General features: G+C 41.6%; 1 protein-coding gene across 13 annotated transcripts in view; it reads right to left on the reverse strand.

The window, feature by feature from the left end:
* Positions 1–25,822, reverse strand: part of macf1a (microtubule actin crosslinking factor 1a) — a 229,375-nt gene that overhangs the window by 159,734 nt on the left and 43,819 nt on the right. The window contains exon 1 of one of the 13 annotated variants that reach the window (XM_040020880.1): positions 4,631–5,205. The exons of the other annotated variants lie outside the window; for them this stretch is intronic. Coding sequence (XP_039876814.1) covers positions 4,631–4,685 — 55 coding nt within the window. The 5' untranslated portion in view covers positions 4,686–5,205. Of the gene's footprint in view, positions 1–4,630; positions 5,206–25,822 lie in introns of those variants that run through there. 13 annotated transcript variants of the gene reach the window in all.

Consider the following 25,822-nt stretch of genomic DNA (forward strand, 5'->3'; position numbering starts at 1 on the left):
CATCAAGTCAAAGAAAAAAGCAAATAAGGTATTTATAATCCACAAATGTATTCTTTTAATCCAAATTAATCTACTTTGGAGGGGGGGGGAAATTAAGTTTCCACACATGACAGGGCGAAAGATAAAAACTCATGACAGCAGAGACACAATGGAGCTAATGTTGAGTTTAAAACAGAGTTAAAAACCACTCATATGACTGGATTATTAAAAACTGAGCCACACAGGCCAGCATGCTGCTTTTTTACAGGGTGTGAGCTGCTGAAACAAAGACGACCTGTATGTGAACGTGATGTTGGCCGAGGGTTTGGTCCACTGTAATCTCGATAAACACGTATCTGCATATAGATATGTGCACAAGCAGCAAAACTGTTGGTGCCGTTTCACTAATCACATCTGATTGTTACTGACCGGTTACAATAGTAAACACTTTGAGACATGCTTTGCTGTAGTTACATTCCCCCAGTGACTTTCCAAAGTCCAGGCTTCCCGTCCATCGCTCCGCATCGCTGATGGTGATTCAGAATGATGATGATGATGATAAAGCACAGAAAGATAAATCATCTGATACCCAGTTCTGCAATCTGTTCCTGAGATTCGGTAAGGTTACCTCATTTCTCTTAAAACTGTCAGCCTTTAGCATCAAATGTACCCGCGTCTGTTTGTTGGCGTGTTAGCTTAAAGGTGGCGTAGAGGTGTCGTCTAATACAGCGGTCCCCAACCTTTTTTGCACCAGCGACCGGTTTAATGTCAGATAATATTTTCATGGGCCGGCCTTTAAGGTGTCGCGGATAAATACAACAAAATAAAATGATACGACCAAGACAAAAACTCTGGTGTTTTGTAAATATAATAATAAACGCAAAATTCACTCTGTAATTGTGTAACTTTATTAGCAGCGTCCTCCTGAAATGGGCCGTCAACATTCAGAGCAACATCCTCCTTTCTTCCCCTTAATGCTGTCTGGTCGCTATGGTAACACCTAAATATTTCTTTCAAAATAAGACACAACTACTAAACAAATATTAAGTACATGAAATATATAGAAAATTTATTCATAACACACGGGTAAAGACCCAGAGAAACCGAGTTAACGATTAAAACTCGTGGCTGAGTACCAAACGACTCACAGACTGGTACCGGTCTGTGGCCCAGGCATTGGGGACCTCTGGTCTAATATACAATGCATTGACCATTATGCAAACTGTAGCTACAACTAAGCAGGTTAAAACCTATTGAGATATCTAAGTGATATGGAGGACATTTGACCTCTGACCCTGGAACATGGACTGGCAGGGCTTTTAAGTCTTACTGATCACTTAAAGAGTGCATGTACCTACTATATAGTTACTTTATTTGACACACTTTAAGCATTTAGAAATTCAAAACAGAACCTTGTGAGGCAAAAGTGTTAAAAAAGTGCATTACTGCGCTACCCCTCCTGTGGTTAAACCACCCTCTAACCTTCTCAGCAGCACTTCAGCCACGTGAACCACATGCCTGAACAAAATGATCTGACTAACAGGAAACACTGCATAAGCATTTCTATTTATCTCAAATCAGACCATGTTTTTGTTTCCAAATAGCAACAAAGGGGAAGGGTGAGGAATACAGAAAAGGACGTTTATTGTTTTTTCTTTGATAAGACACAATTAAACTAAAGTGTATTTCACATTTTTCAAAAATTACATAATAACTGAAAGAGTTTGTGTTTTAACGGATGAATGAAGAGGAACAGTGACTCAGATATAGCAGCTAAAAGCAGCAAGGGGAGAACAAGAGTCGCATAGGAAACACAGATAATGGGTAAATATGCACTAAAATAATGGGTGACTCAGTGTCACACACACACGCACACACACGCACACACGCACACACATGCACACACGCTCGCGTTACTTTTCCATTCATAAAGTCAAAGAATCAATAAAGAAGTTACACAATGACAAGGAAGCCTGAGATTATTAAACTTAATTATTTAAGTGACTTCTAAGTTAACTTGATGTACTGTATAGTAAATGTAATATCCTCTTTCTACCATTTCCTTATGTTTTATAGTCCAAGCTACTCCTAAGTTTAAATGATGCAGAAAAAATAGACTTTCTGGTGATTTAGCAACAAATTTACAAAATAATTATAAAATCAACAGATTTGTGAATGTGAGGAGCTTCAGTCTGGCATTAGTCAAAAAGCTTTTTGACAATTTGATCAAATGTTGCAGGCTGCAAATGTTCCAAAGTAACTGATTTTTATTAGCGTTTTAAAAGCTAAAAGACAATCAGGTATATCGGAGACCTTTGGACCTTTGTGCATAAACTTGAAAACATAACCTTGCTGTCAGCACTGGGGACATTGACACAAATTTGGTCTGACACAGAAACAAAGGTAAACAGAAAAAAAAAAAAAAGTGAAGCTCATGCAGATAAACATGGCCAACATGAGGCTGGAGCACATGTCACATAACCTCAGTGAGCAGACAGAAGGAGCGAGAGCAGAAAGTGACAGCTACTCCTTCCTAAACAAATGGTGAGCAGACTCTCAGACAGCTCAAACGTCCCTGCCACAGAGATATTTGTACCAGCGCTCTCCTGTGACAGGTGACGGGCAGATAATCATGGTCTGAAACAAAGAACTACTACTAGAGAAAACACTGTCCCGGGCCCCGTCACTGAGGTTAAAGGGGAAAAGAAAGGGGCTGCAGCTCCACGATGAGTGGTCACACGAAGAAAAGTCTAAAAAAAAAAACTTTATTCTCGAGAGTAACACCAACTTTCAGACAGATTTATGTTTATCCTTGTGACAACTATGCGTCACTAAAATCTCAAATATCTTGGTATTCATTCAAAATTTAGTGGCGAGATAGATTAGTTCAACTTGGTTTTTGGCTTCCACGACATCCATGTGACATAATATGTTTGCACATGATTATGTGTTTGTTCTCATGCCTGTCAGTGTTTGATGCATTAATTACATTCCTGATGGTTACATTTCCCCACTGGCTTTAAAAGTGGTTAAGGAGTTTAACCTCAACTATAATTTAGGGGGTTAAAGGAGATTGCAAGTGATTGTAAGCCAGTCTGACATGCAGCGCTGTAAGACCTCAGACGGAGCAGCTGTTTTCGTTGGGGAGGGGCTGCCTACTGTGCCGCCTAATATCACCGAACCACAAGGAGCAGCAGGTGTGGCCATGGCTGCCGTAATGCTATCGGGGAAAAGACAAAAAGACAAAGCTGTGGGGTCAGACTTAGAAAAGGTTTCAGTCGAGGAGGTGAGCAGTCCATGGTTCGCACTACAGGATTGGTTTAATTAGTTCTTCAAAAACTGCACCACAATTCACCGCAGACCAACGAGCGAGTGCCCGCTTTCCTCTTTAAACAAAGCACATTTGCATGCCAAAAGAAGGTGGGCAAAAAGCAGATAGGGATGAAGAGGTTGTTGGAAAACAGGTGTTGTGAAACTATTCAGACATTGTTTGGATTTGAAAAGCTGACGTCTGTATTTGGTCGAGTGGAGAAAGTCTGAAAAGGTTTAAGCTTCAGAGTCTCTGACGCGAGTATCTCCACCAGTGTAGTAAAAGAAAATCCAACTGTGATGAAGCCAAATGCAAAGTATAAAGAAAATAAATATTTCAAGAGGAACTTGACTCAGGTCAGAAACTCGAGGCTTGCTTTGCGCTATGTGTGATAACAGCTGCTGGAGCGAAGCATCCCTGCCTGCTCCCACACGCCACCTGACACTTCCAACCATCCCACGGTCGGCTTTTCCGTTCGGCGTCTGACTTTTGCTCCCACCGAGCTCGAGTGTCAGCGAAAGACAAAAAGCAGAGACGTCCTGACGCAACAACGAAACAATAACAAACAATTAGCAACAACAGAAAATTAGCCACAGAAGCTAATTAAGAGCTTAGAGACCCCCAGGGTGCTGTTAATGCATTCAGGGTGATAGCAGACACCTGCGCTGTTAGCCAATATGAAAGCAAGCAGCCATTTGTCCTTCACTGACCCACGGCTTATCTGGACGCCACGCAGTAACTAAACACGCACAGATAAATGCATGAAGTTGAAGCAAAAAGACCCAAGAAAATAAACCAGCAGATGATTGTGCTGCACGGTTTAAATGAATGTAAATAAAGACCAATGGCTTATTTTTTTTTTTTCCATCTCTGCTCCTCTGAAGCAAACTGAAGGATTTAAACCCAGCACGATCTGGGCGACCACTGATTGTTTTCCCCCCTGTAATACCTTAAAGCAAATGGGTGTTCAATCCGCACGAAGTCTCCGAACAAAAGTAAAATCTCAACATTACTGTGAGGCCGAAGGTTGAAAAAACACAGTGCAGTTTCTGATTGCATAAGGATCCCTGAGGAGCAGGTATTACACCTGCAGCCCAACCCACAGTTTTGGTTTATGCTGATTCAAAGCCCTGTTGAGCGACCCACACGTGCAACATGTCACTCTGTTGATATGTGCCAATCCCACAAAAAGATAAGAGATAGGAAACTGCTCTCATTAAAACATTATAACACTAAGACAGCCCCTGTAAAGTATAATCATTCTCTTTTTTTAAATCATTATCACATGCTTTAAAAGGACAGGTGACAAGGAAGAAGGTGAGGGTGGGGTGGGGTACCAACCTCTTTTCTCCTCTAAATCCTGGAGGAACTGCCTGTAAGCAGCCGTGGCGCTCATCCCTCCCTCCCAGAAAAGCGGTGAAAAGAGAGGGAGGTAAAGAAGTGATAAAAGCGAGAAATGATTAGAAGAAGTGAAAAGGAAGTGAAGGAAACTGCTGACAAGCAGCAAAAAGGGAGGGAAAGGGTTCGAGAAACCTCAAGGAAATTAACAGAAGTCAGTTTGTGAGAAAAGGTGAATGAAAAGGCGACAGTAAATGAGTAAAAGAGGAGGAGGAGGAGGAAGGGGGAGAGTTTAGCTGAGCTGTTCGCCACGCAGGATCCAGTTTGTCAAAGGAGAGGCATCCTTAATCACGTAGATAATCCCTCATCTCTCACTCGCTTCTTTTCTTCTTCTTCTTCTACACGTCTTCTGTCTGGCGTGTGTGCGTCCGTGGTTAGGGTAGCTGCGAGTGTGGCTGTGTGTTAACAGCTCTAAGCCGGATAGAGGAACTGGACTTTGACCACAAGGCGGGTGATGTCACTGCCAGCGCTAGAGACATGTGCGTCTGTAGTGAGTGCATATGAGTGTGTCACAGAAGGAAATAAAAAAAAAAAAAAAAAAAGGAGGCGTGGTTTTATTAGTCACTGCTCAGCTGTGCTCTTTTTTTTCCTACTCAGCAGTATGGTATGTTGGCCGTGAGGTTTATTCAAGAAATACCACATGTGTCATTCATTCTGCTTCACAATGTGTGTGTACAGTAACTGCCGTGCCGGGTGAACCAACTGGAGCCGATAACAGAGCAGCAGACATGAAAAAGCCTCTCACACGCCCACTTTTCACCCTGTGTCTAATTTCACCGCTCAGTCACTTTCTCTGTTCTCAGGCGTGTGTTCCTGCGCTGATATTTTAGCTGACATTTAGCCTCTCATATTATCTGTCACAAAGCCAAACTGTCACTGTTCACTGATGCAAGTCTGGAGAATGAAGTCATCGCAAGTCTAAAGCGGTTTCAGGTGAAAACTTATTAGTATATTGGATGTAGTATACACACTACTATAGTATAGTAATAATCTGTGTTTCTTCCACAGCATGTCTTTTATCCCGTCTTCCTTCTCTCACCCCAACCGGTGGCGGCAGATGGCCCCGCCCCTCCCTGAGCCTGGTTCTGCCGGATGTTTCTTCCTGTTAAAAGGGAGTTTTTCCTTCCCACTGTTGCCAAAGTGATTGCTCATAGGGGGTCATATGTTGGTTGGGTTTTTCTCTGTATGTATTATTGTAGGGTCTACCTTGAAATACAAAGCAACTTGAGGCGACTGTTGTTGTGATTTGGCACTGTATAAATAAAATTGTATTGAACTGAACAGCACATAAAAAAAAAAAAGCTTAAAGACCTGTCCATGACTTCCTCCACCCGTCACCCAATGACAGCTGTGAGATGGTCTAGCTCACCTGCGACCCTAAACTGGATAAGTAGAAGAAAATGACTGGATAGATGGATGGATGCTGTGGTTGACAAAGTTCCTTCCACCTGAAAAATCACTTCCTGTGTGTCAAAGTCAGACCACCTCTGTGGCGTAGGCCCAGGTTCAGTTCTTACCCTCGGTTTATGCTCACAGTTGTTGATCGTGTGGACTGTTTTTTAACCTCTTTAACCTTTTAAACCCACTCGACTGGAGGCACGAGTGTACGAGCGGAGATCAGAGGGTTCAGACAGACATGGGGCAAACATTCTGTAGAAAACTGAAAAACCCACAATCACTTTGTTCCCATCTCATTTGCTGTGTGACCATATACATATCTTTCTCCTGACTTCAGACACACCTCTGTTGGTGCAAGTGAGAGTTAGAGGTAAATGATTTAGCCTGACGTCATTTTTTCTAACTTGAGTGGATGGATAACAGCCAAACAAATGAAGGTAAATATTTTCTGGTCCTTTTTTTCCTACTTCTTTTAGTTTAGTTGCACCAAGTCTTTGAGGCTTTGTGTAAAACATAATAAAACACCTCAAAAAAACACCCTAAAACTGTCAGTTTAGCTCCAACAGGAGGGAGCTGCGGCCCATTAAGTATAATCAAAGCACGCAATTCTGTATTTCAATTTATATTTTGGCCTATTGTCACAGTTTCATGAGATACAACTAGTCTTCTAAGTCTTTGGAGAAACTAACTAACAACTAACTAATGACTAATGGTAATGAACAACGAAAATCAGGCCAAAGCTCAAGCCACAAATACGTGCGATTAAGTAGGAATGATTGTAACTTTCATGATAATCAAAAGCTCCATTAATCCTTTCAGCACCAGTTTGAGAAGCCAAAGGACGGCCCATTAAAAACAATTATCATAAGCCCCAAAAACCCCGCCACATGTGATTAATTGAACTTTGTTTACAACTATATTTTAATGGCCCAGGACTGACTGATCAAATATTATATTTCTATGTGAATAATCTTTATCCCTCAGTGCTCCCCCGTCGTTTTTATTCCACCTCATGAAATGCTAAACACCACATGGTAAATACTTACCTGGTTTATAACATGTACACGCACTAAAACTCAGGCAGGGCGGAGTGGGCACGATGAGGTCTACTGTCATGACAACTAGCAGCCGGCCTTCAAACACCTCTCAATGGTTTCCTTCACGTCAGAACTTATAAGCACCAGAAGTGCAAACAGAGCAACAAAGGCAGTGCCATTAAACACCTCGCTTCACATTAGTGTATTTAAACAAGCGCTCTAATAACCGCAGGAAGCCCTGGATAAGGAAATCGACAACTGCCCAAATTCACAAGCTCAAAGCTGCAGAGGCCTTAACATTCAATATCTAATCCATGATGTTCAACCAGTAGGAACTGTTGAACCACAAAGTCCGCTAACGCTACGCAGAAACAGTCTGACATGAAAAAACGACTCAATGAACCACTGACTAACATAATGTCATTTTACTATGATGTAACACAAGCTACTTATAACATCAGAAATGCTACTGGTGGACATATCTACATGTAAAAAGAAGTAAATGTGCTTAGTGTTTCTCTTGGCTTACCATCTTTAGTGAATTAAAGGTGGGAGAAGCCAGAAATGCCGATTCTGTCTGTCTGAGCTGGACGTGGACGTGTAACTCTATAAAAAGTCTGCTGTGCATCCATGAAGTCGCCAAACTTTTCAGCACTTTTACAGATCTGACTGGTGATTCCTTACACTTTGTGTCCTGGTAGGTGTTAATAAAGACGGGGATCTTGTTGATCAACTGTTAACCAGTTCTCTATTTTTTATGCACATCCCACTTCTAAAAGGACGGTATGGATGACGTGTCTCTCCAAAGTTTAGCTAAAAATTGATTAAACTATTTATATTTATTGTTTCTTTTCTCTTGTTTACGTTTTCTAGAGCATAAACAAAGTGAAGTTTGCATTGGGTGAGGCTGTTAAGTTGTTTAGTCTTACCTTACATCAGCAGTGGAAGCAGGTTTCATGTTTTCTATTGTCTATAAATTCTATTGTTGTTACATCGAAGTGTGAGCTCACTGCTTTGGGGTCATGTACAAAATAAAGACATTAGAATAGATCTGAAATGCTCTATAAAAGTCAAGCCTGACAGGAATCTGAGCGTTCTTTCTCATAAATCAGATTACTAGAAATGATCTTGTCACGTTTTAAATTCACCTTCCTCCTTCTCTCTCCAGCTCCGTTAGAGTCACAACAAACACTGCACCATCAAACATAACCTTTCACACACTAAGAAGTTCAAGTAAACGCACACACACAAAGAAAAAGAGCTCACTGGCTTCTAATATCTGAGGTCAGGACGGCCAATAGCATTTCTGTTTTGCATTTACAGATCAATATCAGAACAGATAAATGGAGGGTGTGTTTCAGCGGGATTTGAGATGGCCTCAGATACAAAGCAGCAAGAAGCACAGAGGTGACGGCTGAAGGTTTCTCTCCATGAATGAATTTCTCCACGCATTAGTGAAACTAGAGGGCATACGCATTTCTGGATGTATTTAAACTCACATGGTATTGTTTGTTTTCCCACTGCTGCTCTTTCTTGAACAGATATGAAAACTGTTTCTATAAACACTTCATGTATGCAAAAGCTGGAGGCCATATGAAAACATCATCCGCTCTATTCAACAACTCTTAAGTTTAGAAATCCTGACACAGAAATGCTGAAAACTGCTCAGCGATCCTGAACGCTCGCCTGGGAGTCTCCTCTTTCACATGACCCCGTCAACAGCAGCCAGCATCATCAAAGGCCGGCCTGGACACGCACACAAACACCGACTCACACACACCCCTCCTTAGACCGTCACACACCGGGACAGGCGAGGAGATGGTGTGACTGGGAACCATGGCAACAGGACAGGGACTAGCTGCTGGTGTCTTTTTTTCACCTTCTCCACCAGTTCCTTTGGATTAAAGGGCCCGGGGCTGTATAGCACACTACAACCCTGTTGAGAGGTGTTAACAACTAACAACAAGTATACTGGGAAACATCTGACTGAATCAAGTGCACACAAACAGCACACGTTAAATCATCAAATTCAGCCCATCAAATGTGTCCTCTCCAAGACTCAAGAGGACAGAAATGTACTTAAAACCTCAAGCCAGCACATAAAAAGATGAACCTCTGGGAAGAGAACAAAAGCAGCTGAGGAGCTTTTATTCCAAAAGAAAAAAAAAGGAAACAGGTTTTATCACCATTTGGCCACAGAGCCAGTGGTCTCAGCCAAAAAACAAAACAAAAAATTAAAAACGAGAATCTGATGTATTTACCTTTGTTGGAGAAAGTCAGCAGGAAGAACAGCAGCGACATGGAAGAGAAAACAGGACAAGAACAGATTGGTTAGTCTCGAGATTGTACAATATATAAAACACGAGTCAGGATCAAAACAAATGCAGAGCAAGTATAAAGTTACCGTCAACACCTCAGTGATTTAGGACTCGGCTGCTATTACGAGTTCAAATTCAGGTCTGCTTAACCAACTTTCTGGAGCTCTCAGCGTCATCGCAGAAACTTCAATTTCATCATGTGAGCAGAAAATCTAATCTTTGGCCATGTGATGACATGTTAAGCTAATTCCACACATTGTGAGATCAGATGTGGTCGACGGCTCTAGAAAAGAGCAACACTTGAGCTGATAGAGTATTCTGTGACAGTTACAGCAGTAACGTTTACATAAATTTCAATACAGGCAAAGTGAAGGGCTAATATCCAGATTAGTGGGAAAACAGTGATTAATATCCTGCTTGAGTTCATATTTATATTACATATAAATTACTTGTTGCTCCATCTAAACCACTCCATGCATGAGTGAAGTGGGTTCAGAGTTAAAATGTTTTTATTTACCACTGCATTGCTTGCAGCAACACTGAGGAAGAAATAAACATTTTAGCTGTACTCTAAACACAAAATGGGTCCATGCTGTTTAGTATTCACCCTCTTTGTGCTTTAGACTTCCACTCTAAGGCCGCCTAAGAGCCGAGACACAAAAGAAATCACGGCATCTAAACACAAATTGATTGTCTTTTTTGCGAGTTTGTGTTATCTTGTATCGCTTTCTTCGATATTGAGCGCGTGTGCGTGTGATACAGATTCTCTAAAATGCCAAGCGCTTTCTGTTTGAGCAGCTAAAGTGAAACCACGCGCAGCACTAATCAGAGACGGTGTTCAGCCTCCTCTGTCAGCTGGCTGATGGGGCAGCATCAGCATGCAGGCGCACGCACGCGCAATCTAAATGCTAATACAGCAGAAATAAATATGCCACAGCCAGCACGGAGACAGCGGTGCAGGAGGTAAAAGAGCACCACAACAATGTCACAATATTAACGGTGCTAGCTGATTCTGTGGTAGAATCGCTGGCACTGTGGTAGTTTGTAGACTAAAATTCAGGAATTTTAGAATTTTACTAATATTATTAATAAATACTGCTTCTCAAACCGTTTTCATGCAAGACAAATGTAATTCAAATTCATAACAAGACCACAGTCTTCTTGCTTCTGTACTTCAGCACACTGAAGAAAAGCCTAAACCCCTTGAAGTCAGGTTGTTATTAGTTTAATCGTGCTGACATTGCTGGATTCCATCAGATCCTCTGGCTCTTTCCTTTTCTGTCATATTTCTACACTCTCCACATTTCTGCACTCTCTTTTTGTCCAAAACAGGAGAAAATGCAGGAGGAAGACAGACATCAGTATTTCACATCTTTTGATGTGCCTCGCATCAACACAAATTGCCTCTCCGGGGGAAGTGGAGTCTAAATCCAAGCACGGCCTCATTAAACACAAAGGACCACAAGTCATTAAGCAGAAGGAAAGGCGAAAATAAGAGAAGGTGGCACGTTGAGTGGATGGATGTGGACAGAGTGATGTGTCAGAGGGTGAGGAGGTGAAACAACTGCAGCCTCTGATAGCTGAGAGTGTACAGAGATGCAGTTATGAAACAAAGAGGCATTCATCGGAAGCCGCAGAGCAGAGAGAGCTGGTTAGCTCTGTCACCAGAGAGAAAAGGACAAACTCAACTTCACTGAGGGAGAAATGCGAGAGTGAGTAAGAGAATAGACTAGGCAGAAGCTAAGGATGTATAATTTTCTATAGAGTTGGCCAAGCTTTTAGTTTCTACACATCTCATCTTCTCAACCAAATGGGGGAAGATGAGATATGAGATTAGGCGGCCTTAGAGTGGAAGTCTGTATCTGCAGATACATGTAGGTCAGCTCGAGCGGAGATAGTCCAGTGAACTGCAGGAAGAACAATAATGAGCACTGACAGGAAACAGAAAACAGCTACAAAACAACATGTATCTGCTGTACGTCTACACAGGCAAAAATAGCCCAGACCATATATTTCATGTATAATCTCATAAATTAATGAATGACTGCAGGATTAATCAAAGTAAGGTTCAAAGTAAAGTTAAAGGTTACAGGAAACAATAACACAGTGTTCAGTGAGGCAGAACTCCTCTGCTGGGCTACTTGAGCATGTAGGTGGGTACTGAGACCAAGATTATTTAAGACAGTCACACAAGTCTAGAGACCAGTTGGCAACCACCAGTTTCTGTGAATATTAAAAAAAATAAATAAAAAAAAAAAAAAAAAAAAAGGTCATCAGAAATCTCCTTGCAATTGCTCTGGTTGCTACAGCTGCACATATTTTGTGTGAAAGGCACCAACTTGTCTGGAAACACTCGCAAACAACTCGCTAAGCAGCTGTGAAACTATGCAAAGTGTGACAAATTGGAAACGCAGACCAGTTAACCTCTGGAAAAAGTAAAAGACCCCGGCAACCTACCACTGACTAAAAAAAAATGAAATTATAAGACCTGCTGAGGAATACACATTTTCCCCTAGCAACCAGAAGCTGCCAGAGGATTGGTTACCGGTATCCACCGGTACCGGAACTTGAAAATCATTAAGTTGTTGAACCTTTAAGTAAAATATTCATCAAATTATAGCCAGTGTTTCCAAATGGCTGAATCGGTTTTGGGTAATAACAGTCACTGATCCTGTCATCATGGCTTGAGTTGACCTAAAGTTACCACAGCCCACACAGGAGTGAGACTGGGGTTTTAGAGAAGGGTGAAAATACATAGTTGTAAAGGACAGGCAAAGGGAGCTCCTTTGCAAAAAAGACTGCAGAAAGACTCATGAGAAGACGGTTATTCAATGTCGAAATATTTGCTGGTTAAGTACTTTTTTCATGCCGTATTAAATAAACATCATTACACACAGTGCGGTTCCCATGCTACTCTCTTAATCTCCTCTAATCATTTGGGGGCAATTTAGAAAGCAACCTTTTGTCCATTCATGTCTAAACAGACTCTCTCACTGACACTGAGTGTGTGTGTCTGTGTGTATGTGTTGTTCATTTGATCCACTTCCAAGTCATATCACCCGATTTGTCATCTCACGCCAGATGAAAGTGATTCCCAGCCTTTGTTTTACCATGTGTAACCTCTCTGTCCAAAGAAAAGCACAGTCACCTGTGATTAAGTCACCTTTTCTTTTCACTTTCATGACGGACACTTCATCTAATAAATCAGGATTATTATGTGCCTGTAGCTGGAAATCCTGCCTGTGTTAATGTGCTCCGAGTCCTGTTAGAAAGCTGTTACGAAACTCTGCTAAAAGAGGAGCCGGGATGTCAACAATATTCATGATCTCATGGTCCGCTACACAAAAATCACCACTATTCCACTGCAGTGCAACACATGTTATGTCAGACTTGTGCTCCCTATTTGGTGGTCTGAGAGAGAAAGGAAGGGCAAAAAATTAAGAGAAACAGATGACAAACAAAGGAATAAAAGGCTTGGAAGCAGAAATGAAAAACAATGCAGAAAAAAGAAAAAAAAAATATATAAAAAATAAAGTGGACGAGGTCCCAAACAGAGTGCAGACACACATACAGTCACGAGGGAGGTAAACACAGAGATAAGCTGACACAATAGAAAGGAGAGGTCACACAGGAAGAAAGCAGGGCTGTGATTATGGCTCCGACATAAAATCCCCTTACGTCTCTGTGAATGTCCATAAAAAGCTCAGAGCCTTTGTTTCTATAAGTAGGTAAAATGCTCTGGCCTCCACAGGCGTAACAAACCTTCTTACTCTCACTGAAAACTGATGTTTTCTAAATTTTTAAGCAGGAATCAACACTCAAAATCTCAAATTAATCCAAGTAGAGCCTGTGAAGTAGATATGTGCATTTTGCACATATGCATATAAACAAATGAACATCCACAGTTCACTTCTTGTTGTACATGTTACCTACACAATCTATGAAACTACACAAAACGCTGCATCTAATTCCTGAGTCGCACAAACGCATTTCAGTGTTTGCACATCTACAAATAATTAAGTGTGCATATGTTGACGTGCACACAATGACTGTCAGGGAGGGGCTGGCACTAAAACACATGAGAACCCAAACACACAGGCCTCAACAAGCCCACCGACAAACCATTACATTACAAGTACAGCATGACAGGGGCTGCAGGCTACAGACAGTGTATGTTCATTGTCATTTCTCTTTTAACGTGGTCTTTAGAGATGAAGATTCAAAGAAAGCATGATGCACTAGATGTCTCGTTAAAAGCTACGTCTGTTCAGCTCCCTGCAAAATCATTTAGTGGTTGTTTTTTTAAGCAGACCACGCTTCACGTAGTATATGGGGCAAGCTACAACGGCTGAACAGATAAAATAGAGAGCAGCACACTGACTCACAAACAGGCAGGAACAATCAGTTACACCAAGGTAATCAAGCCGCTGCTGAGCTTTACTTCACAAACTGACAGCTTACTTTAGAATTCTTGTAAATGCAAATAATAATAGTGCATCGTTGCAATGAAAGCTCTGAGTGATGCAGCTGTGCAGACAAGCAGACCAGAGGTGGGAATGAAAGAAGAGGTGGTTCTAAAATAAAACCACAGGTCTGAATATCAATGGAGGGCTGGAGAGAGAAGAGAAAGGGGGCGAAAAGTTGAAATGGAGTTAATAATGTGCATGAGAGACAGAGAATGAGTGGGTAGATTGAGTGGCTGGGAAAAGGAATGGCAGGGAGAAAGTAATGATGTTAGAGAGATGAGAGAAAGCAAAACATACTGCTCTGTGACAGAAAGAGAGAGATGAGACCAAGGCTCCAGAGGAAACAAAGAAACAGACTTTTACTTTGGAGGGAGACAAATCAGAGCCCCACAATAACATTAAACACACACACACACACACTCTCATAAAGCCACCGTGACAAATGTCATGTAGTTTTCTGATCATTTTCTTCAGTGTTGGTATCATTATTGAGCTGTGATCTCCTTAAAGACTGAAGAAAATCTCCCACATGTGTCAATAATAATAAGTTATATTCACACTGATGTTCAATAGTTTGCATTGTTTGCACAGGTAACTGATACTTGGACATATTAACAGCAGAAAAACTCAATGACTATATGAGGAAAACATGCAGACACACAAACAAACAATCAGAGCTGGAAAACAAACCTGGTGTCAAAAAGGACAATTTAGATGCTGTCATTTGTTTTTAACCAGCCACCCATCCCATGTGGAGCTATGACTTTTAAAGGTTTATGCAAAATGCACGCAGGTCTGTAGTGTTATCAAAATATTATCAAACATCCAGGGTATTCTTAACATCACAGGTATTTTATTACTACTGAAGCTACAATGTAATCCACGACACTGATGCTCAAAGTTGGCCACAGTTAAAAAAAAGAGATTTTATCTTTAGATTATGACATATGAAAATTTTCAGCTCTGATAAATAGTCAAACAAATATCTGAGATCCACAGTTTGTCTCCAACTTCACATTAAATTACACGGTTGTTTAAAAAACTCAGAGATAAAGTTGTACCTCATGCACACTCAGGGGCGTAATTTCCAGGGGGGTTAGGGGGGGGTTGTGGCTGCACGGGTTGCATGATTAACCATGCAAATAGTTGCATGGTTAATCATCTGGGAATTTACCCAGATTTATTTATTCAGACAGAGATCTTGGACCCCCCCCCAGATGTTCAGCACAAAGTTACGTCGATGTGCACACTGGATCACATCTATACCGCAGGTCTGTGTGTGTCACATGACTGCAATGCACGATAACCCTACAGTCTCACGTTCTCTCACTTATTGACTGGCAGTTAATTTAAAACGCTGAGAAATTAGTTTGGTTCATTTCTTACTCTGTGCATTCACCTCTATCATATATCAGCTTTTGGCCACACCACAATGAGCAGAGGCTGTAGTTTACAGCCGACTGTGCATTTGTGTGCGTCTAACAGAGTGATAACAGAAGGCCAGTGTGCGGTGGGCGAGCGGATGACTGTGAGAGTCAGAGAGAGACAGATGCAATTTTAATGGAGTCCACGAGTCCAATAAGCTGAAAGATTAAACTTCAGTGACGCTGCCTCGGTAGACTCCCCTGTCAGCAGGAGTTCCCACACAGAGAGCACATTTTATTAAATATTCATACATTCATATTTTTAAGTCTTCAAAGAAACACAGTCAGCAAAAAATGAGCATCAGGGGAAATCACTCTGCACTTTTATGTTGTGTTATGAGAGGCCATGCTTTGGGGGGAAAACACATTTCAGGCTTTTTTTTAGTGGAAGCTTCATTAGGAGAAAAAGAAGTCTCCTTAAGAAATGCTGTGTTTCAAAGGCTTCTTTCCTTCTAATGAGGGAATCCCCGTCTTAAGTGCTTAATAGTGGGAATCTATACACTTTGGCAATTTCTTCAGGTCTCAGGTTATCTTTTTCCTATTTCACATCGTGTTTTGTAATTCTCATCGTCTGCTCTGTCTTCAGTTTGGTGCCTCTGATTCCTCTTGTCCCCGTGACTCTTCTGTGATATCAGCACCTCAACACCAGTGTTTACAAGTCAAGATCAAGCCACACATACACTCTGACCTGAAACTCCCGATAATTTACATTTTTAATCATTTAAGTTCAGTGTTCATTGAGTCATGCTTTATCCGACACAACCAGGACGTCCCGTTATCTTGAGGAGGATATCAAGGCTTTAAAATGATTAATGGTGTTTGATTGGCAGGTGTGTCCAGCCTCTGGGGTAGTGACTCACCCGTGTCCATCCAACACCGGATTATTTTTCCTATCACACCTACAGCTCATGCAAACGTCAAACATAATGGATGTCCTTAGGGTGTACACAGTGTTATTATTAACCATTTTGCTGCTTAGGAGGATCAAATAAATGGACCAAAAGGATTTTTGCAGATAGGGTTTCCTACAGTGTTCCTCTCGTTAAGGAACAAAGTGACACATTTTAGCAACAGACTTATAAAAATGCCAAAAAATTAAAAATTAACAAAAGGGTCAGTGTGAGTCCATCTGGCAAGAAAAACTGTTTCACATCAAAGAACTAAAAGAGACGAGAGAGGAGGAGGAGGAGGAGGGTGACGCAGTCGCTTTCTCCTAAAAATGACTTTGTAAAAAGCGTAAATCCGTGCCCAGAGAAACCATTAACTCTGGTCATGCTTAAAGAGGATTTCTGCAACATGAATACTCGGAGACTGCAGAGTGCCAGCTAGTAGCCAGCTGAAAGCCTCTCATTTCATTACAGTGCAATTAATAACCAGTAGCAAAAAAGCCAGGATGAACAGCTGGAGAGAAAGAAGAGAAGAGAAGCAAAAGGACGCAGAGATCAGATTTAAAAGAGAGGAAAACAAACACGCATGAAGGAGGAGAAGAAGATGACAGCTGACTCACAGTCATCTATTAAGTCATCCACTTGTTGCTTTAACGTTATTCATAGTAAAGAAATGTTGCAACTTCACGACAGTCTGCGTTATTTACTCATTAACAGCAGTTTTCTTTTTGAGCATCTCCATCTGCCTCATTCATTACACCTTCATCTTTGATTCAGATGGAAACTGGATCTGAGAGCTAATATTAGCCTTCATCTGGTCAACATTAACACCGCTAAAGCATAAACGGTTCTCTAAAGATCGCAGCTGCAGGTCAAGTTGATGAAGTTACCAACACTTTAAAAGTATTTGCTCGCGGTAATCTCCTGATCTGACCGAGATAAATCAGTAGAGCACACATTAGGTGAGAGAAGCTGGGATCTCATCACTGCCAACTGCAGGAAAAATAACCTCAAAGTTGCCCTCTCTGCTTTATTAGTCACCTCTGTCTAAACTGACACCCTAAGAGGCAGCTATTTCCAGGCTGTGTGAAAGAGCAAGCACTCTGTCAACTACACAGGCTGAAATCACAAATGCAACTTTTGCCTTTGACATCTCGCTCGTCTCAGACCTTCACTTCAGCTACATTTTAAAGATCAGTGCCTGAGATATTTAATCTACTCCCGTGATTACTTTGAACTCCTTGAATATTCTCTTCCAATCTATTCTAGCTACACTGAACTTAAACATACTCCTTTAATCTTACGGTATTATTTAGTTATTAAAGTTATTCTAATTCAGTCTCATATAACCACCTCAAATTGAATTACACATATTTCCATTTAATCTCTAAATCAAAGCTGCATGTAGAAGATAATGAAAATATTTTAACTGTAAAAACATTCGACTGGGCTGATACACAAATCTGATAACATCCTGTAATAACTTCATGATTTTATGCTTTACAAGACAAACAAAAGCAGATAGAGAAAACTAATCTAACAGCACGGTTTCTTCTGTGCTATCCCTTATGTTATTATCAGTATCGGTAAGCATCCACGCCCTGTAATGTTACAGCAATCAGTCATAACGCACAACATGCAAATACTGATCTGAATGCACCCGGCAGACCCCTGACACACCCTGTAACCACAAACAGCTGTGGCGTGAGGGGGTCTGTGGCTGAGGCCATGTCAGCATAGCACAGGAGGAGTCTGACAGCATCAGAATGTGGGCTAGTAAAAAGAGGAAGAGCTCAGTATGTAAAAAGCCATCTTTGGCTTGGCATCCCTGAGCTATGTGCATTTGGATGAGTTCAACAGCCAGAAAGGGGTGTGTCTCAAACCCTCACCAGCTTTATGTGATAGGAGGCATTTGCGGCTGATCGGGGAACAGTTACGAGGAACATTTCTGAATCATCACTTCCTGTGATAGAGACAGCTTTAGTGGATTTAAAAGGAATCATCTCAGCTAAAACTGGGCTTAAATTCTCAGTTTCATATTTATATCTATATACAAGTAGCTATGAGTGACTTATATAAAATGTGATTTATTATTCATTCATCTTTATTTATACTGAAGCTTGGTGTTTCAGCTCCTCTCCCTTTAGGACAGGGTGAGGAACTCCAGGCCTCGAGGGCTGGTGTCCTGCAGGTTTTAGATCTCACCCTGGGTCAACACACCTGAATCAAATGATTAGTTCATTACCAGGCCTCCGGAGAACTTCAAGACATGTTGAGGAGGCAATTTAGCCATTTAAATCAGCGGTGTTGGATCAAGGACACATCTAAAACCTGCAGGACACCGGCCCTTGAGGCCTGGAGTTCCCCCACTCCACAGCTCAAGCTGTGTGCCTGAGATGATCCATTTATTTTAAACTCAGTGAATCACAGTCAGATGAGAGAGTTGGTGTTGTTGGTTGAGAGCAGATCATTATGAGGGGGTATATGCAGGTTTCTTAGATTTATGGGACTCTGGGGAGTGAAACGGTATATAAACGGATGCATTTAACTTCAGATCCAGTTTCTGTGTTTGTGTACCAGCCTCAGTTTTCTGCATTATGTTAAATTTACAGTAAATCTAAGAACTGCCCCTGACTCATACTGACTGTTGTGCTTTATGCCACTCCAGAATTTTCTTTAAAAAATATTTACCCATGTTTAATCTGAAAAAAATATCTGAACCTGGGTGATAAGAGCAGTCTCAGAGGTTTAATATGGGCATCTATCACTTTAACAATCTATCTGACAAAAAAGGACAAGGGTAAGAGGTCCCCATGAAGCACAAGCTGTTATTTCTCATCAGTGGAAAGATGGTGAAAGACGTGTTTGAGGGGCTCTGACAGTGAGCAGTAGTATATGTTTCATACAGCAGGAGCAGGGAAACTCCCAGCAGCCCGAGGGTGCCAAGAGAGACAGGTGGGCTTCAAGAGACTGTAACAACTGGGGAAAACATATGACACACATATATCACATTCACCCCACACCCTCTTCATCAATCACTCACATCAATCATCGTGCCTTTCGCTCTCTATCGGTCTCCACTCGATGCATCGAAGGACGTTTTGGGGAAGGGCTGGGCATTTGTCAGTTGTTGCCGTGGTTTGTTTCCAGGCGTGAGGAAGAATTTAGGCTGGACACACCTGTTAAGACCTCTCTCTCACTTAAGCTCCTCTGCTTTCTGTCAGAATACAGAAGTGGACTTCTGCTCATCACTCATTTAAGCACAGGGAAGCTTCTCATTCACACATCAGCTGTTTTTAAAGAAATCCAGTGCTGGGCATTGAATTTGGAAGAGTACTGAACAGGAAGAAAGGAAGAAAACTGAAGGAGTTGCATTAAGTGAGTAAGCACGGTGCGCCAAAGGACGCCAAACATGCCCAGCTGAAAGACCTGTGGCTTAAAATGTGTGGCTCTGTCCACAGCAGTGTGTAACTGCACACCTAACTTAATCTTTAATGAGTGGTTAGGTCTGTTGAAACTATAATGAACCTCTGCTGTTCACATGCAGCAATGAAACGACACGATTGGCCCACAGGTTTCCTGGTTCAGCTGTTGATTGGCTCTTTGGTGACAGGAGCAGGAATACTGCCATCTTTACCTTTACAGAACTATCCTGTACATTTCCCTGCCATGTCCCCTCCTTGTATACCGTCTCTCATACTGCTACTTATTAGAGATAAGCAAAACCTATAAATTAAATGTCAGGGATTCCAACAAAGAAGCAGAAGATTGTCTGAATGAAGTGTCATGTGGTCATGCAAAAAGCCGATACGTAAACCCCAGTACAACATCACATCGCACTGGTTTGCAAGACCTTTTAAGATTGTGCGTCTGTAAAAGCCTTTAAGGAAAGTCTAGCATCCAGCTTGACTCCTGACAGACAATAAAAATCAGCATTTCCTTCTCTTCTACTGACATTAAACTTTTTTTGGAAACCTAATTTTAAGAAAGTGCATGTCAACATCATTAGAGAGCACCTATAAATGATAGTTTCCTTTTATCTCTTTGCTGTGCAGCACAAAATGTGCACTTTCAGACAAATCCAAGGGCACTATTAATATACTGTATGTGCCATACAGGAAACTCTGCTCATATAGAAAGGGAGCCATGGGGGCAATTCAGTAGCTTTGAGTGCAAACAGGAATCTGAAAGCTGCATGAAAATGAGAAAAAGTCTCCTCTGGAGCCATACCACTACATTCCACCATGTGACTTAACCTCAAACAGTGAATCGACCTCTTATGCAGAGGACAAAAAGCAGCTGAAACATGCGACTGTGAAAACTGCCGTGTTAAAGTAATAATGCAGAACCATAGCGTCAGCGTGGCTGCGAGGCAGCAGAGTCATGGGCGACGCTTTTCAGTCTCAGACAAAAACAAAGACGGCTGCTGGAGCGGAGAGCTACATATGGCTGCAAAACGGATGGTGCAAAAATAGGCCTTTGTTCAACTTCCAGCTCGCTACCTCCCTCTTCTGATCCGTTCAGCCCACAGAGCCACCTCCCTCTCTGTCCTTATCCTCATTTCTCTTCATCCACCACTCCATCCTGCCTTCTTATATCACCTCTCATATCTATCAAGCTCTCTTTAAATTTCCTCTGTGCTATCCTTCAAAACCCTGGGTAGTAAAGTTTATATACATTACAGGTTAAAAACGATTAGACTGCATTCCTCCACACGTCTTTTCTCCTTCTGTCAGCAGCTCTCATTACACAAACGTTTTTGCTCACAACACCTCTCTGCATTCCTGCAGTAATGCCAACACACAGCCTTCTCGCCCGGCTCATTAAATCTCTTTGGAGGCGCAGCATGTAGTTTTGTATTACAGGCGTGCAAATACACAACACAAGGGGAGAAAAACGTTACAGCAGGTGAAGAATGAACAGAGTACTCAGCTGAGTGTCAGAGTGCTAGTGTGAGAATTTCAACATGCTAGTGCTCCTTTATTTTGAGAACATTACACACAAGTGGTTTTATCTGGAATGCCTGAAATAACAGCTGCCGTTTCCAGTGCAGTCCTGCTGACACCTTCTCCTCAGAAATCACCAGCAAGTTGCTTAGTCATGACACCATTTGGTCATGAACATTAACTACTAGCAGGATGTGGATCAACATAATGCATCCTCGTGTAAAATTATTGAATTTATTAATGTTTAAATGGGTTTTTCACGCATTTCTTGAAGACCTGAACACTGAAACTTAATAACTGGTGAAAAATGTCAATAAGTTCCCATGCACCATTCTGCTTAGCTGACTCCTGCAGAAATAAACGCAAATATAATCAACAAGCGTGAAACTAAAACACATTTTTTCACAGCCCGATTTGAAAGATGGACCTTTAGTCTTCCCACCCACTATGCAGCCAAGATGGCAACCTTTGAGCGTGAGACGTGTTCATACTCAGCTTTTAGACTCATTCAAATACGTGTAGTTACAGCATGTGAGAGCATCTCTGCACTCAAAATAGTGACTTAAGTACAGGAGCAAGTGATCTGAGAACAGAAGCCTGATGAAGGCCACAAGTCCAACAATAAAACTGGTTTGTAAACTGGGAGTTTTGCTCAAGCTCTTCTCCATGCATCTGGGAAGCAGGCGTTTCTAATCCAAATTTCCACCTGCAACTAATCCTATAAAACTGCACATTTTTCCATTTCAAAGCTAACTGTTGTGTTTATGGATACTTTGTGTCGGCAATAAAAGCAAACACGATGCTCATCTCCAGCAATGCTCTTTTCCCATGCAGGTTCAGACACTGTTAAGTGTGCATTATGTAACACTAATGAACAAGTTCTTACTTTACAGCAAGCCCTCAATGCCAAGAGTCATTCAGGCGTCAGTTCAAGTGGGACTCTGAGGTTTCCCACAGGGTGAGAATTTATTTAAGGGTCGACCCCGAGTGCAGCAAAATGCATTCAGCATTGAGAGCTGGACGGAAAACAAGTGTGAATTGAAGTTCACGCGGGATTGCACAAAAATGCATAATTAAGCAAAACCTTTCAATTGCTCACTTTCAGTTACTATTTAAAGCAGGTTTCTTTAACAAGGGAAGTTACACAAAACAAGATTTGATGGTGTTTTGTGCAACTTCCCGTCCCGTCCTATCAAAATAATCTACTTTTTTATAAAAAAAAACAACCTAATTACAGGATTGATTAGGTGATAAGTGGTTTCTTTTCCCCTCCATCTTAACAGAACAGCGCTAAGGAATAAATAACAGGCTTGAGTTTGTGCATTTTTCTACAACAATAGTCGTTTTCTTAACGGATTAATGGTGTCAGTCTTGTTAAATTAGCTGAAACACAAACAGAGTTTCTATTTGACATTCTGCTACACAAATAGTTGGAAGTTGTGGGCGTATTGAAAAAAAAAAAAGAAAAGAAAAAAGAAAAAAGTTATTGGTTTGTAATTTCCTGTTTTCTCCAGGGGCAAAAAGGCAGGAAAGGAAAAGCCAGGGAGATAAAAAGAAAGCGCTGTCCGACCTCCACCAGGGGGCTGAGTTCAGAAAGGATGGAGAAGGGAGGGGCAGGGAAGGGGCGAGGAGAGATACAGGGAGAGATAAGGAGCAGGGAGTTACAGTAAATGTCAGAGAGAAAGAACGAGGAGGACAGCGTGAATAGAAGCAAAAGTTCAGGAGAAAGACAAATACGTGAGGAAATGTGTGAGGAGATGAAATGTGAGAGCGACCGTGCCTCCTTTGCATCAGAGATAAAGATTTCATTCATTGGCCTCGGACAAACACCAACACTCTGTGCCCTCCTCTCCCCACCTCCTCTCTGTTCCCTTCTCTTGGCCTTTGTTGCGCTTCTCTCTCTCCCTCTCTCTCTTTTGCCCTGCTTCTCCATCCTATTGATGTGAACAAAGTGAAAGGGAAATCGCCTGGTGCAGGGCTGTGATCTCGTTCTGCTCACACCCACCCACTCTACAGTTCTCAGAGGGAGCCAGCAGAGCGAGAAGCACGCCGGAGCCTTGATGCAGACAAGTCACACCCCTTCCCAGTACTGACGGGAGAGGAAACAAACCACTGCGGCACTGCTGAGGGCCAGAACCGTGAACCTCCTGAGACCAAGAGAGGTTCTGACGGGCAGATCTGAGTCTCTGGAGGAGCCACAGGGTGAAGTTAACTTCACACTGAACAGTATCTTATTAGAATAAATGAATGATGCAAGTGTAGAAGCCAGAGCTGATATGTTCACTCATCCCTGGGACCCGAAGGAGCCCAGTAAGGCGACCAAACATCACTGTCAGCAGAAAAAACACACACACAGAGATGCAGCAAATGCAAGAAAACACTGATTACAGCTACTGTTAGGTTAAATTGGACCCCTGAAGCCGTGGAAAAAGAAAGAAACTGAGTGTCAGATGCTGATGATTTAACCATGATCATAAGCATGCATCTAGGAGCGGGGAAAACATCCTTTAACTGGACAATTGGAGGAACTTCATGCATCTGAATCATAAGCTACTGCTGAAAAGTCCTAAAGCATGACTCTGCAGCATAGTCTGACCTCTGTTCTCCTTATAGGGAGCAGATGAAAAGACAAATCCCTAAAGTGGAACACATTCCAGCAATCTGCTGATGAGCAAAGCTTCATATTCCTATTCTTGGACTTTACCAGAGTAGTTTTACATGACTTGCAGAACTGGTGTAACAGTTCACCTACTGTCTGGGGGGGAAAGTTGTAGCTCCTCCCCCATTAATTCAGCTTTGTTCTGACTGGTTTCCTCTCAAAAACAGAAAGTCTGACCAGCAGCTGTATGCTTCAGATAACAGTATCAAGGATAAAGGCTCTCTCTGACATCATAAAGTTTCTAGCGTAGAAAAACAAAAAACAATAACTTTCTTATCATACACTTTCACCATGTTTAATGTCAAGATTCAAACTGTCTGGTTACAAAAGAGGTGAATATTGATAAAAACTGTACCGGTATTAATATTTGTTCCATTACTGAATCTTTTAGTGTTGATTCTTTACAGATTCCTTTATAGACTCATCTGTGTATGAACAGGCCTAAAGATGTTTTAAGTTTAGATCTGATTCTGAGCCTGAGTGCATAAAGTGAGTAAACAGACTGAACTGCCTGGATTTTTGACAGAAGTAGTAGAAAACTCGTTATTTGAGGTACATGTTTCCAATGAATTGACTGATACAGAATCAGTTTCCTACTTGTTAGTTGCATCAGTTGTAAGTCAACATGAGAAATATCTTATATTCAGTTAACTACCAATAAGGCTGTTGTCATTATGAGCACTTAAATTGACTAAACAGAGTGTTCAATAACTTGCTTCATGTTTTATCAGTTAATAGTTCAAAAAAAACCAAAACAAAAGACATTCATATTAACACAGAAATCATATCAGTGTCACCACAGTTTGACTTGGCTGAGCAGCTCAGGTCTTTGGTATCTCCTTGTTAGCAAGCACAGGGAAGGGGAAAGTCAGGCCTTAATTAGGAAACTTTACAATAACAGAACATGTAAACAGGCATTTAATCTGAAGACAGTTTTATTTACACGTAGTTCAAGAGCAGAGGATATACTGGGGATATTTACGTCACCAATTTCCTCTGTTGTTGCAGAGGTGGTCAGTAACTATAAGTGGTTAGCTTTGTGTACAACCCTAAAGAAAACCAAAAAAAAAAAAACACCACACACACATGTAAACAGTCGGTGCAACAGCAGCAGCACTTCTTTACTGCATTAAAATCATCATTGGTTTACACGGGCCTGTAAATGCTCTCATTTAATCATAAACGTACAGTTGTCGTCCATTTACAGCTCCAGTCAAATGAAATATTTTAAATGAACTGAGGCTTCCCAGAATCATTGTGCAATTAGACAAAACCAAACAATATTTATGGTCTCCAAACGGGAAGCTTTAAAAAAAGTCAACAGCCAAACAGACTGAAAGATGGGACATGCAAATGTGGACGACTCCGGAGGGCTGAGGAACAGAAAGACGATTGTGCAGAGAAATACCATGAAGGAAGCGGTGAGTGATGACTGGGAGAAAAGAGAGAGGGGGAGAGAGAGCTTTGTTACGTTTTCAAGGAAAGAGAAAGCAGTCAGAAGAGGAAATGTAAGTGAAAGAGAGCTCAAAGAATCAGACGCATGTGAAAATACAAACACTAAACTGTGAAGGGAGAGTGAGGAGAGCATGTGTGACAGCTCAGAGGACCGTCAGCCTGAAACCTCCCTGTAGATCAGATAGCTAGCTGGGACTTCCCGAGGTGACATAAACCAAAAAATACCAGAAAGTTTCACATAAAGAAAAATACAAGGACGCCCCAGCTTACTTGGTCACACACACACACACACACACACACACACACACACACACACACACACACACACACACACACCTCAAGAGCAAAGTGTTGTCTATGACGCAAATTATCTGAATACCTGAAGAGACATTTCCTTAAATGATTGCCCAGCAGCTCCCCGGGAACGGCTCTTCAAAGGAGATTATTGCCACACATCAATATTCTGACTGAGCCCGAAGCAACGGAGCACAACATCTTCATTTCTAATGAAATCCATTAAAAACAATAAAATAAAATAAAATAAA

Source organism: Simochromis diagramma, unplaced genomic scaffold (assembly GCF_900408965.1).
Source record: "Simochromis diagramma unplaced genomic scaffold, fSimDia1.1 OVJJ01000753.1, whole genome shotgun sequence".
NCBI classification, from domain to species: Eukaryota; Metazoa; Chordata; class Actinopteri; order Cichliformes; family Cichlidae; genus Simochromis; species Simochromis diagramma.